This window comes from Mustela erminea, chromosome 11, assembly GCF_009829155.1.
Source record: "Mustela erminea isolate mMusErm1 chromosome 11, mMusErm1.Pri, whole genome shotgun sequence".
In the NCBI taxonomy this organism is placed as follows: domain Eukaryota; kingdom Metazoa; phylum Chordata; class Mammalia; order Carnivora; family Mustelidae; genus Mustela; species Mustela erminea.
In genome coordinates this window covers 12101199-12114907 of record NC_045624.1, presented here as the reverse complement: position 1 = coordinate 12114907, position 13709 = coordinate 12101199, and the positions used below count along the sequence as shown (strand labels likewise).

The 13709-nt window shown below is 40.3% G+C and overlaps 1 protein-coding gene across 1 annotated transcript in view; it reads left to right on the top strand.

Annotated features, from left to right (window-relative positions):
- MGAM2 (maltase-glucoamylase 2 (putative)) overlaps positions 1–13709 on the top strand; it is a 70177-nt gene that overhangs the window by 41467 nt on the left and 15001 nt on the right. The window contains exons 20-28 of the mRNA XM_032304957.1: positions 160–216; positions 1143–1267; positions 2109–2197; positions 3119–3162; positions 6348–6515; positions 7699–7854; positions 9203–9424; positions 11410–11564; positions 12586–12754. Of these exons, the coding sequence (XP_032160848.1) occupies positions 160–216; positions 1143–1267; positions 2109–2197; positions 3119–3162; positions 6348–6515; positions 7699–7854; positions 9203–9424; positions 11410–11564; positions 12586–12754 (1185 nt within the window). The remainder of the gene's footprint in view (positions 1–159; positions 217–1142; positions 1268–2108; positions 2198–3118; positions 3163–6347; positions 6516–7698; positions 7855–9202; positions 9425–11409; positions 11565–12585; positions 12755–13709) is intronic.

The following is a 13709-nucleotide window of genomic DNA, read 5'->3' as shown; positions in this document are numbered from 1 at the left end:
GCCCAACTTTTCTGAGTATCTGTATTTGGACCTGTAGAATGGGATGGTCCTAACCACCTCTCAGGATTGTTCAGATGAACCCACACAAGCACAGATGGTGTAGCTATTGTGTAAACTGTGAGAGACATGCTGATGTTGCTCATATTGGTGTTTCCCTAGGGTGTGGACCGAGTGAAAGCATACATACCGGACGCCATCTGGTACGACTATGAAACAGTAAGTAAGGCAGCCCCTCTTGCGTCAGGGACCAGCCTCTAGCAGAGGGAAATTCTAAGGCAGGAGTCCTGGGAGCTTGGGGTAGGATAATAGCATAACATTTTACATTTGGTTGATAGAGGATACTTTTCTGTGAGGAAGGCCTTTCTAGGTGTACTATGAAATAATTTGAATAACTAGGGTAGGTTTAGGGGAATTTTCATTGTATCAAGCTGGCTACTATGCAGCTATGAGGACTAACAATTGGCCTGAGGCTGGGATACCCTAGAAAATGAAAGCCCTTCTTGTGGAAGAATCAGCATACAGCGTAATTCAAAGAAATAGGACAGGTTGGAGGCTCAAATCTGCTATTTTGATTATGCTTTGGGCTGCCCTTTGCTTTGGGGGGGATCTCTGCTTTTCTTTTTTTTTTTTTAAGTTTTTATTTAAATTCCTCTTAGTTACACTATTGTATAATGTTAGTTTCAGGAGGAGAATTTATATTTAAATTCTGTTATATTTAAATTATATTTAAATTCCTCTTAGTTACCGGCGCCTGGGTGGCTCAGTGGGTTAAGCCTCTGCCTTTGGCTCAGGTCATGATCTCAGGGTCCTGGGATTGAGCCCACATCGGGCTCTCTGCTCAGCAAGGAGCCTGCTTCCCTCTCTTTCTCTCTCTCTGCCTGCCTCTCTGCCTACTTGTGATCTCTGTCAAATAAATAAATAAAATCTTAAAAAAAAATAGAGTGTTTTATGGTTTGCCTCTCTCTTTTTTACCCCTATGTTCATCTGTTTTGTTTCTTAAATTCCACAATGAGTGAAACCATAGAGCATTTGTCTTGCCCTGACTGACTTACTTTAAATGAGGCAACTGATCTAGAATGATCTGCATGGTCCCTCCTAGTCCAATGGTCCCTTGTCTGCTCTGTCATCTTTTTGTTGGTTAGGGGGTAGCCATCCAGTGGAGGAAACAATTGGTGGAGATGCTGCTGCCACTTGATAGGATAGGACTTCACCTCCGAGGGGGCTTCATATTTCCCATCCAACAACCCAGCACAACCACCGAGGCCAGGTAAGCTCCTCATTCTTCTAAGGTGTAACTGCCCTGATGTGCCAAGGGAGGATGTCGTGGGACAGGCAAATAGACACTAAAAGTAGATAAGTCAAGAGAAGACATCTCTAGTAAGGAATCTCTCTCCCCTCCTTTCAAGGTTGGCCCCAAAGTGGTACTTTCATGTTCATTTGCCTTAGGGTGGCCTTAGTCTTCACGTTTCTAGAGTCTTTCACTTGGGAATGGAATCATATTTAAGAGCAGTCAAAATAATCACTTGTGAGGATTTCCCTATGACCAGAAACTATCTTCAAGCAGATTTTCTTGAGTGAATGCAAGTTAAAGAGGAGGTGAGAGTTATCACACAGAAGCGAACATAGCTTCCAAGGTCAAGAGCCAGAATGTTCAGGTTCAGACCCCAGCTCTGTCACTACCACAGGTGTTGCCCTGGGCAACATCCTCTCTGTGTTGCTGCACAACACGAGCAAACTGGGGATGACAATAACTGGATGTTTTAGTGTCATCAAGCAGGTTAAATGGAATGATAGACATGACTTACTGTATTCGGGACACAGAAGAATGAGGGGCGCATGGCAAGCACCCAGTAAGTGCTGATTGTTAGTAGTATCACAAACCCAGTCTTTGGCAGGAACTGCCTCCTTCTACCATTCTTCTTATGGTCATTCATTACCAACCTCTATTGTCTAACCACACCCAATGTCCATGTTTCATAAAATGTCAATATCTACTCTGTTTTGGGGGTAGACTCTGAGTTCATCTGTCCCTGAGACAAGAAAGGGGCTGGCTGAACAACCTTCTATGCCTTCTTCATTCTCTGAAACTGGGAGTTGCTCTTTTACAGTCGAAAGAATTCCCTGGGACTCATTGTTGCCTTGGACTACAAGAGACAGGCACGGGGCGAGCTGTACTGGGATGATGGTGTATCTAATGGTAGGCCTCCCGGTGGTCCCCTCCCTGGGGTTCTCAGTGAAAAGTATTCATTGCAGGCTGGCCAATATGGCACTAACTCTATTAACATCGGTGCCGATTTATGCAAGCTTAGAACAAATTTATTCTGGAAGTTCGGTTAGCCAAGCACAATGCATTAAAATAGATCAGATGATCAACCTGTATGTTATTGACTACCAAAGCAACAGACATTATTGGGTTTAGTTTAATTAAATTATCTCTTCTTTGGGTGTCATTACCAATATCAAATAATACATTTTTGTTAATAGATTTGTAAAATGCTGCTTTGATTACTATTGAGGGGAAAATATCTAATTTGTATAGTATGCTTTGCCATTGTAAGATTCCCACAGAAGTAGCTGACATAAGTTTATGGTCTGTGATTATATAAAAACCCTGCCCTGCATTGAATTAGCATTTATTAAAATTTATTGGATTTTAATAAATTTATTTATATAATTTATTATATTATCTAATTTAATTATCTAATTTAATTATCTATTATATTAATGATCTATCTAATTTAATTATCAAAAATCTAATAAAAATAAATTTATTTATTTATTTATTATTTATTATTGCCCTGTAGGCAGGGGATATGAAGATGAATAAGATGTAGGCATTGCCCCTGAGGAACTCCTGGTCCAGCAGGATAAACACAATGTGTATGTGGATGACTACAAATGCAAGTCACAATGTATTAAATGCCAGCAAAATGGTACCACAGAGAATCATGGGAGTTTGGAGGGACAAAGCAATTAGGGTTGGTTGAAGCAGTCCAGGAAACTTGGTGGAGGTTTGGCAAAAAGGGCAGAACCTGGATAAGCAGAGAAAAAGGAGAGAAAAGCATGACCATGCAGCTCCTCTGCTTCCTATAATCATGGGTACTTCTCTCTCTTCTAGATGCTGAAAAGAAGTATATTCTATATGATTTTTCTGTCAGCTCTGTAAGTACTGTTTTTGAGGAACATGCAGTATATGTTCTTTTCTGTGATGGCTTTTTGAGTTTTTGGTTTGCTGCGATGCTTGGTCCTATGGAACAGGGATGGTACCCATGATGGTCCCAGAAAAGATTAGAGTTAAAAAGAGAGTTTTAAATCTATGTTAGATATATAAGCCTCTCAAGTCAGTATGACTCCAGTGAAGAACTTTTCTTTCTTCTAGAAAAAAAAAAAATCATTGTCTCTGAGCTTTATGAGTCCTGACTTCTGGGATGTGTCCTTGGCCAGAGGGGTACAAGTATGTGTGAGATGTGGGCAGGGGTGATGAGTGGTATGGGGCCTTTTTGAGGTTCTTCCATAATGGCCTTCCTTTCCAGCCCCCAAAACTTGGCATAGGTGCTAAATGGTGGTTTTGAGAGGTTGGAAGATGGGTTTGAGAATTTGGATGGCCAGAAAGATACAGATCATTGCTTGCTCATCTCTCTCTCTCCCAAAGACATCAAGAGGAAGAAAAGGCAATAACGCTATCAGAGGATATGAGAATTCTAATTTGGTTTTCTTTGAAGTCTGATTGTACATGTGTGAGATTTCTTTTGTGGATATCTCTTTCCTTTATTTCTCCTTTCTTTTAAGAAAGGAAGAATGAAGAATAAGAACAGATTGTTTTTTAATTATCCTTTTTATTTTGAGATAATTATAGAGCCCCATGCAGTTATAAGGAATAATACAGAGAGTTCTGCTTGTCCCTTTTACCCAGGTTCCCCTCATGGGAACATCTTATCCTTTCAAGAATTTGATGTAGATGGAATCATACAGCATGTAAGCTTGAAACTGACATTTTTTTCCCTCAGCAAAATTCTCTCAAAATTCATCCAAGGCATTGCATATTAAAAGTCTATTCCTTTTTGTTGCTGAGGACCATTCCAAGATATATATGTCTACCTTCTGTTTAACAATTCACTTAATAAATGGTTATTTCCAGGCATGGCTATTACAAAAAAAGCTGCAATGAACACTCATGGACAGGTTACCATTTGTCTGGGATTGACACCCAGTGGTGCAGTTGCTGGGTCTTACAGTGATCGCATGTTTAGTTTTGTGAGGAACTGCCAAACTGGTTTCCAGAGTGGCCCTACCATTTTGCATTTCCACCAGCAATGTTTGAGCAACCCAGTTTCTCTGTATCATAACCAGCATATATGTTGTCATAATTTTTAATTTTAGTTCTTTTGATAAGGGTATAATGACCTGTTATTGTGGTTTCAATTTGTATTTCTTTATGTCTAATGATGTTGACCATCCTTTCATTTGCTATCTGTGTATATTTATATTCTCTTAGATGAAATGTCTGTCCAGTTCTTCTGCCTATTTTCTCATTGACTGGCTGATTTTTCTGTTCAGTTTTGAGAGATCTTTATACATTCTAGAGAGGACTTCCTTTTTGGATATGTGGTGTGTAAATATTTCCTATCAGTCTGTAGGCATGTCCGTTCATTTTTTCACAAAGCAAAAGTTTTAAATTTTGATGTGTCTAACTTATCTTTTTTTTTCTTTTTTTTTCCTAACTTATCTTTTTAATTTCTTTTATGGATCATGCTTTATCGTGTCCACTGTAAGGACTTTTTCTATTTCTATTTCTATTTCTTGACTATTTTTTCTCCTATTTTTTTCCTAAAAATTTTAGTTGTACCTTTTACATTTAAGTCTGTGATCTGCTTTGAATTAGTTTTATAAACAATGTGAGATTGAGATACAGATTTTAGTTTTGGCCTCTGGATGGCCATCTCACCCAGCATCATTTGTTGAAAAGGCTCTCTTTTCTCTACTACATAACTTTTGAGCCTTTGCAAAAAAAATCACTTGGGCATGCTTGTGGGTTTCCTAATCTTTTTAAACATCAAAGTGCCCATCCCCCCCTTTTTTCTTCAGTCCACCTTGGTCAGAGCTCCCCTTCATCACTTTTAAACTGTGATTCTCTGGGAAGGTTGTTTGCTTCCCCGGGGCTTCTGTCTTCCCAAGAATGGGCTCAGGCTCATAGCTTGCTGTTGGAATGGAATGAGATACTTAGCACCAAGCCTGGTACAGAGTAAACACTCATAAATTTTAGCTCCTATCCTCATCATCATTAAAAGGAAAAAGAAAGTATTTAGGTACTTCGTGTGTGTATGTGTGTGTGTGTCTTCATCTTTGTGGGCCGATAGGTCTGTGTGTGTGCTGGTGTCTTTTTATTTAAGAGTACCCATCTTAATGCAGGCTGGTGCAGCCACTCTGGAAAACAACATGGAGGTTCCTCAAAAAGTTGAAAATGACCCAGCAATTGCACTATTGGGTATTTACCCTAAAGATATAAATGTAGTGATCCAAAGGGACACATCTACCTGAATGTTTATAGTAGCAGTGTACACAAAAGCCAACTATGGAAAGAACCTAGATGTCAATCAACAGATGAATGGATAAAGAAGATGTGGTATATATACACAATGGAATACTATGCAGCCATCAAAAGGAATGAAATCTTGCCATTTGCAACAACATGGATGGAACTAGAGGGTATTATTCTAAGTGAAATAAGTCTATCAGAGGAAGATAATTATCATATGATCTCTCTGATATGAGGAATTTGAGAGGCAGAGTAGGGGTTGTGGGGGGTAGGGAGGGAAAAAAGTGAAACAAGATGGGATCAGGAAAGAGACAAACTGTAAGAGACTCTTAATCTCACAAAACAAACTGAGGGTTGCTGGGGGATTGGGGGGGATAGGGATAGGGTGGCTGGGTTATGGACATTGGGGAGGGTATGGGTTATGTTGAGTGCTTGAAATGTGTAAGACTGATGATTCACAGACCTGTACCTCTGGGACAAATAATACATTATATGTTAATAAAAGTAATTTAAAAAAAAAAAGAGTACCCATCTTGTCCACTTGGAAATTCTGTGATGTCAGGAACATATTTTCTGAGTGATGGAATCAATCAGTAACCAGTGAGCCAAAACAAACATGAAATGTTACTGAAAGATTGCAGGCTGAAAGAGTCTGGGTTAGCAAATTTCCTGGGGATGATCACCAGGCACCAATTAGAACTTCTTAGATAAAGAACATACCTCAGATGTCAGAAAGAAAAATGTTGAGTGGTATGTGGTGATGTACCTAGCTTCTAAACAGATGTTTTTGTGTTTTTTTCTTTCTTTCCAGAATCGTCTACAGGCAAAGACTGTAAATAATAACTATACGGACCCTAACAACCTCATGTTTACAGATATCATAATCTTGGGAATGGACAAGCAACCTATTGATTTTACTGTCTTACATAGTAATTCTGCCACCTCCATTTCAAATGTTGCCTACAACGTTTCATCAAAGGTGGGCGACTGTTCCATCCTTGCAGGGCCCTTGTCAAAAGCCCGGGGCCTAAGATTCTGACAGCCAGCTCTCCCTTGCTCTTTTCACTTTGGGCAGGTTCAGAGACAGCTAGCTTGCTGCAAAGTCTACCGTACCACAGGGCAGTTACCGGAGAAACTATGCGTGCTAAATATGGACTCCTGAGCTTTGTTTGCATTAGAACACTGAAGAAGACTGTGGGTGCTGGGACTCTGAGGCAAGGCAGTTCTTCTCTGGGCAGATTTAAAACTAGACCTGCTGATCCCAGATGTGATATAGTGAAAATATGATTCAGTACATTGGCCTAGTTCTGGAGAGTATTTACACGTTTGTCCTCTCATTTAAGTTAAAGACTCTCTTTGAGAAACAATTGACACACTGCTTTTATACCATTACACTGAAGGAGAGTTGAATAAAACACGAGGGATAATCCAATTCTGCCCTTACTGAATGAGTCCCTTACAAGCTAATCTTTAACAAAAGGTTCTAACTGTTAGTTGACTGTTTCAAGTGCTGGGAAATTCACTATTTTTTAGGGCAGCATCCTTCCATTTTGACAATGAAGATTACAAAAAATAAGAGCCTGGTTTCTGTACGAGGCAGAATGGGGTTCAAGCCCTAGTTCTGCTGTCTCTTAGTTATGAGATGATGGGCAAAGCATTAAACCTCTTTAACCCTCAGTTTTCTATTTTGTAAAATGAAGATAGCCATATTAGTTGCAGCATAGGATTACCTTCTACGATTGGTGGAGATGATGCATCTAAAGTGGTTATCACAGTGCTTGGCCCATATAAACGCTCCATAAAGTTTAACTATTGTTATTACTGGCATCGTTATTACAGTGTGTGAGCACCACACCCCTGGGGCAACAAGTCTTACAGAGAGCCCTGCTTGTGATCTGTAATCCTTAACATGATGAAAGCCCTTCCCATTCAACATTTCACAGTGACTCCATGAGGAGAGAAAGGTCAGGAATAAGCCAAGTTCATTTTCCTGACAGGAAGGTTGAAAGACGCAGAGGATAATAAATAATATTCCAAATATCCCATGATGAAGTGGTGTTGGACGAAGGGCTAGCTTCCCTTCCAGATCATCAGGGAAGGACATTGGCTGGGTGGCTCAGCCTCACCTTGTTTGTCATGCGGCCTCCTTTCTCCTTCCCCAGATGGTGAAGATCAGTGATCTCAAGGGACTGGCTCTTGGTCAGAATTTCTCCATCGAATGGAAACTTCCAGTCAGTGACCTGGAGAAATTCAACTGCTACCCTGAGGATTCTGAGGTGTCTGAGGAGAGTTGCCGGCAGCGGGGGTGCCTTTGGGAGGTAATGATCAGGAACACACCACCACAGTGAGCAGAAAGTTGGAGAAACTTCCGGTGGATAATTAGACACTTAGAAAACACTTCCAAACTGTTGATGGGTTGAAGAGCAATCATCCTTCAGAAAGAAAATGACATTATGTCAACTGAAAAATTATTTTGCCAACCCCGGGTGAGAGGAGACCCGTGTTTTCCTCAGATCCTGAATCAGAAAACACTTACTGCCACTCTGGCTTCCTCTTTCCTCCAACCACAGCATTTAAAACCCCACTTTTATTTTTAACACAGCAACAATACATTGGGTATGCATTGTGTATTGAGTATTTTAAGTGAGGGTTTTTTTTTTTTTTCATCTACTAGAGAGTCCATGCAGAAGGTACGTTGGTAAGACTTTTTCTCTTCATTTGATATATAGAATGAAAGTCAGAGAGATTACCTCAAGGTCACAATGGCAGCAATGAGGACTCCAGGAGTAGAACCCTGCCTGAGGATTCTAGTCTCCAGACCAGGCTTCCTGCTTACCCTTACCTGCCTACCTAGGAGAGGAAGCCAAAGAGCATGTGTTTTTTTTTTTTTTTTTTTAAAGATTTTATTTATTTATTTGACAGAGAGAAATCACAAGTAGATGGAGAGGCAGGCAGAGAGAGAGAGAGGGAAGCAGGCTCCCTGCTGAGCAGAGAGCCCGATGCGGGCCTCGATCCCAGGACCCTGAGATCATGACCTGAGCCGAAGGCAGCGGCTTAACCCACTGAGCCACCCAGGCGCCCGAGCATGTGTTTTTTAAATGGATATATTCATTTGCTGGTACTGTCGTAACAAAGTGCCACAAACTAGGTGACTTAGAACAACAGAAATCTGTTATGTGAGCATTCTGGGAGCTAGAAGTCTGAGATCAAGCTGTCAGCCGTGTTGGTTCCTTCTAAGGAAAGGGAGGGAGACTCTGTCCCATGCTTTTCTCCCAGGTTCTGGTGGTTCTCTGGCACTCTTTGGTCTTGCTTCGTTTATAAAAACATTACCCCAGTCTCTGCCTTCATCCTCACATGGGCATCTCACTGAGTGCAGGTCTGTCTCTGTGTCTAAATTTCCCCTTTTAATAAGGACACTGGTCATATCGCATTAGACTGATCCTAATGATCTCATTGAATCTGATCATCTGTAAAGACTCTATTTCCAAATAAGGTCACTTTCACAGATACCAGGGTAAGACTTCACATCTTTGGGAGGAACATAATTAAAGCCATAATATTGGGCATGGTGTAAGAGACTTAGTTTGCGTGAACTAGCTTCTCTAGAAATCACATCCTCGAAGTGTGATGCTAGAGGCTGATGGGGAATTTCTTCTCTTGTTCCAGAGCACAACTGTTCCTGACGTGCCCACCTGTTACTACGACACCATCCCTAGTTATGCCGCCAGTAACATTCAGTACCTGCCTACGGGCATCACCACAAAACTTGCCCACCTGGGGGCCCCTGAATCAGCCCGAGCAGCCACTGCCTCTGGCTCTCTCTCTGCAACAATCAGCTTCCTCCAGCTGAGTGTGATCTACCACACAGAGTACATGCTGCAGTTCAAGGTAATCTCCAAGGTGGTGCAGGTTTTGATTCTCAACACAGAGTTCTTACAGCTCCATGTGGATGAAAGTCATTGACACAATGTTGGTCCAAATCCATCATTTAATGGACAAAGGCACCATGGCCCAGAGAGGTACCAGTCCAGGATGTGATCTTGGACCCACCGGGATTGTGAATGTTCTGCACTGCCAAGCACTCAGTCGTTAAGTGTCCTCAAAGGACCCCTCCCTTAGCCCTGTGAAAAATGTGTCTGCTCCATGGGAAATTCACACGAGCCGCATTAACTCACTTCCAGTATTAGAATTATTTCTCTAACAGTGGCTCTTAACTTCAGAAAGCTCCAGAATCACCCACAATTCTTGTTAAATTGAAGTTCAGTTGTTAAAGCTCAGATGGCTGGGCCTCCGCCCTAGAGTTCCCAGTCTGAGAGTCTGCATCCCTAACATGTTTCCACCTGATTCTGATGCTGAGGTGGGTCAAGGGGCCACACTTTGAGACCCACAGCTCTGTTCTGAGGGAAGTACAATGTGAACCACATATATTTCCTAATAGCCACACTCCTAAGGATGTATTTGAAAAAAAATCAAATGCAATTCATTTTAATAAGATTTTATTTAACCAACATGCTGAAATATTATCTTACCATGTAATCCAAATACAGTTATTGAGCTATTTTAGAATCTATTTTTTTAAAGATTTATTTATTTATTTGATAGAGAGGGAACACAAGCAGGAGAGGGCGAAGCAGACTTCCTGTGGAGCAGGGAGACGTATTTGGGGCTTGATCTCAGGACCGTAGGATCATGACCTGAGCCGATGGCAGACATTTAACAACTGAGCAACCTAGGCGCCCCTAGAATCTTTTAATCATACTAACTCTTCAAATTTTGGTGTATAGTTTACACTTATAACAAGTCTCAATTCAGATTAGCACCTTTCGAGCATTTAACGGCTACAAGTGTCTGGTGGGTCCACTGCTGGGTGAGTTAGAGACAAAGACTACAGCAGGTGGAGCTGCCTCTCAAGGTCATCTTTATGTTTACAACAAGGACATCTCAGGGAATGATTTTCAAAGCCGGTGACTCCCCAACAGGGGTAAGCCGGCTCCTTCTGTTAGGGTTTGGGAGGAATATCAGAAGGGGGTTTTAACATTATAATGAAGCTGAGGTAACTGTGCCTGCACTTTCTGATTCATCTACACAGACCTCTCCTCAAATGTTTCTTTTCCTGGTCCAGAAATCCCATAGTTAGTTTCTAAAAGATAAAGTTACAGTTAGGCAGAAAGTTCTAGGAGTTTCCTGAGTTCAGGAGATCAGCCTTGAATTCAGGGGGGTCACGGGGTCTCACCCCGTGTCACCTTGGACAACTCAGCTCTAAGAATTGTTTTTCACAGTATGTGGGATGAATCACTCTGGGGATCTTGTGAAAATAAAGATTCAGATTCAGAAAATGAAGGGGAGGGTGACCTGAGACTTTGCATTTCTGACGAGTCACCGGGGTCTGAGAAACACAATTTTAAGAAGCAGGACTATGGACCAAACTTGTCTTAAGCATCTGAAAGCACAAACAGTAAGTTCCGAGTACATATAAAAACTCAGTTCTCTAATTTCTGACATACACATACATGCCCAAACATAATCTTACATTATTATGTGCCCATACATATTCATGTGCTCATACACACACACACACACACAAACACACACACACATTCTATCTGTGAAATTCTATATACTGAATTCATAAATTATTTAGAGGAAGTGCCCTCCCTGCTTATGAATAGGTGTTTCTGAGGCATTTGGGAGTTCAGGATCCATATTGGGCATTGTAGGTAGCAAATCACATCCATTTGCTTTGGGATATTTGATGCCTCCCAATGTGATTCAAACTGGCCAGAAAACATGGGAACTGAATGATATGAAGCGGCAAGAAAGAGTTTAGGTCGAAGATTATACCATCAGAAAGTTTCCTTCTCTCTTCTTGTTAGATCTTTGATTCCATGAGCAAAAGGTACGAGGTCCCCGTGCCTCTGAACACCCCTCCCTCTCCAGTTGGCTCCCCTGAAGACCGTCTGTATGACGTCAAGATTCAAAACAATCCTTTTGGGATCCAGATTCGAAGAAAAAGCTCTGGCACTGTGATGTAAGCACTATTTATTTGGTTCTCATTAAAGTGGTTCTGGGCCTAATTATGGTAGTTCTAATTAATGCACATATAATATTAATCTCAGAGACAATGTAAGTATGTGTCTGCGTGTGTTAAACAGGGAGTAGATCTGTTACTCCATTTTCTCCTAGTCACTAACTCAACAAGAAAAATTAATCAAAGGCTTAAAATAAGTGTTGCTCGATTTCAGAAAAAAGAAAAATGCATGTACTACTCATTGTTCTTGTTGAGTAGAACAGAAAACTCTTTTTAGTAAGCATGACCAAGGATAGAAATCAGCTCTATATAGCCTCATGACAAAATAACAGAAGACTCGGGAGAGAGGGAAAGTTTTCTAAGGAAAGAGAAACAGCTTCTTACAATCTTTGCTTTTATCAGCGCTGTAGACTTACAGTCTTTTCCCAATGTTAAATGTTAAAAGAGTTGTCATTTCTCATCCCTTGTCTTGCTGCTAAATGGAATGAAGTGAAGGATTTTGCCTTGGGCTGAAGTTCCCTTTCCAAGTAAAAACCATCACCTCTGCGCGCACATGTAGACAGCCTTTTGTCTCTCTTTGACTGAGTGTCTAACTTTGGTCAGTTGCCTTCTTTGCTAAGAAGTCCTTTGACCAATGTAGAGAACTCATGCAAAGAGCTTCCCCCTTTTCTTTTGGGAAACGTGATTAGACCTTGCTTATTGATTCATACATGTATTCAAACCGGTTCTCCAATGATCACTGGGATAAAGAGATGAGTGAGACATAGTCGTTGCCTTCAAGGAGCCCATGGCCCAGAAAAGGAGTTCTCAGACTGGTAGACCACAGAATAAAAAGGCAAATGCAGAACATTGGCAGTGAGTCATGGCCTTTGTTATGAGCTATGTCGTTTCACAGTATTTGAGTCTGCTTCCAGCTGTGCATTCTTTAGAAGGCTTCAGAAGCCACTAGAATTCCCAAACAGGCCCCCTGCTTACTCTGCCCATGATCAGGGCAATGTGGACATATGCTTTTGTGTTACAGTTGGGATTCTCAGCTGCCTGGCTTCACCTTCAACGACATGTTCCTCTCCATTTCTACTCGCCTCCCCTCTCAGTACATCTATGGCTTTGGGGAGACGGAGCACACAGCTTTCAGAAGAAATATGAGCTGGACCACGTGGGGAATGTTTGCTCGTGATGAGCCCCCAGCAGTAAGCACAAAAGAAAAAGACTATCGATCAGTTTCTCTCCGTATAAATTTATCTTAATCCATATGTACGTGTAGAGTGCCGATTAATGAACTTCACCCTGTGCTGACAAATTCTGTTCTCAGACAAAATAGGCCACAGGTTATGCTCCTTCTGTCCCTAACATATGTTTTTCCTGTGGACTATGGATTTTACTTCGTAAACTTTTCTTTAGTATATTCTATGTGTCAGGTACATGTCTTATTTTAAAAATGCTGTCCGTTCTCCAGAGGTTTATAGGCTAGTGAGAGAGAGAGAGATGCAGAATTAATGGTAATATATATATTATATATCCCTCCTCCTCATATATTAACATATATATATAATATATATATTATATATCCCTCCTCCACATAATTAACATATATAATGTGTATTATATATAATATATAATATATATTATATATACACATTACACATATATGTATATACATATATAATGTATAATATGTATTATATTTTATATGTATTAGATACATATGTATTAGATACATATGTATTATATATGTATATATATTATATGTATATTATATGTACATATATAATATGTGTATAATATAATACATATTATATATGTATTATATATGTATATACATATATGTGTAATATGTATATATAATATACATATAATTGGAGCTATACATCCCCTAGATAGGAAATCTGCCCTAAAATGTACTCTTTACTTTCTCTCTTCCTTTCATGTCCTCCTTCCCTGGAAGGTTTTCTCTTATGCTGTGGAATAGGTGGATTTGCAGGTCCCCCAAACATAATCTTAATCTCAACATCTTGTATCGCTCTGTGAAAGGAAGTTAAACTGTCACAGTAAAAGGTCATGCAATTTAGTCAAAATTTTACCGCTAACACCGGTATGTATATATACATACATATATATGTATATATATATAGTATATATTATAAT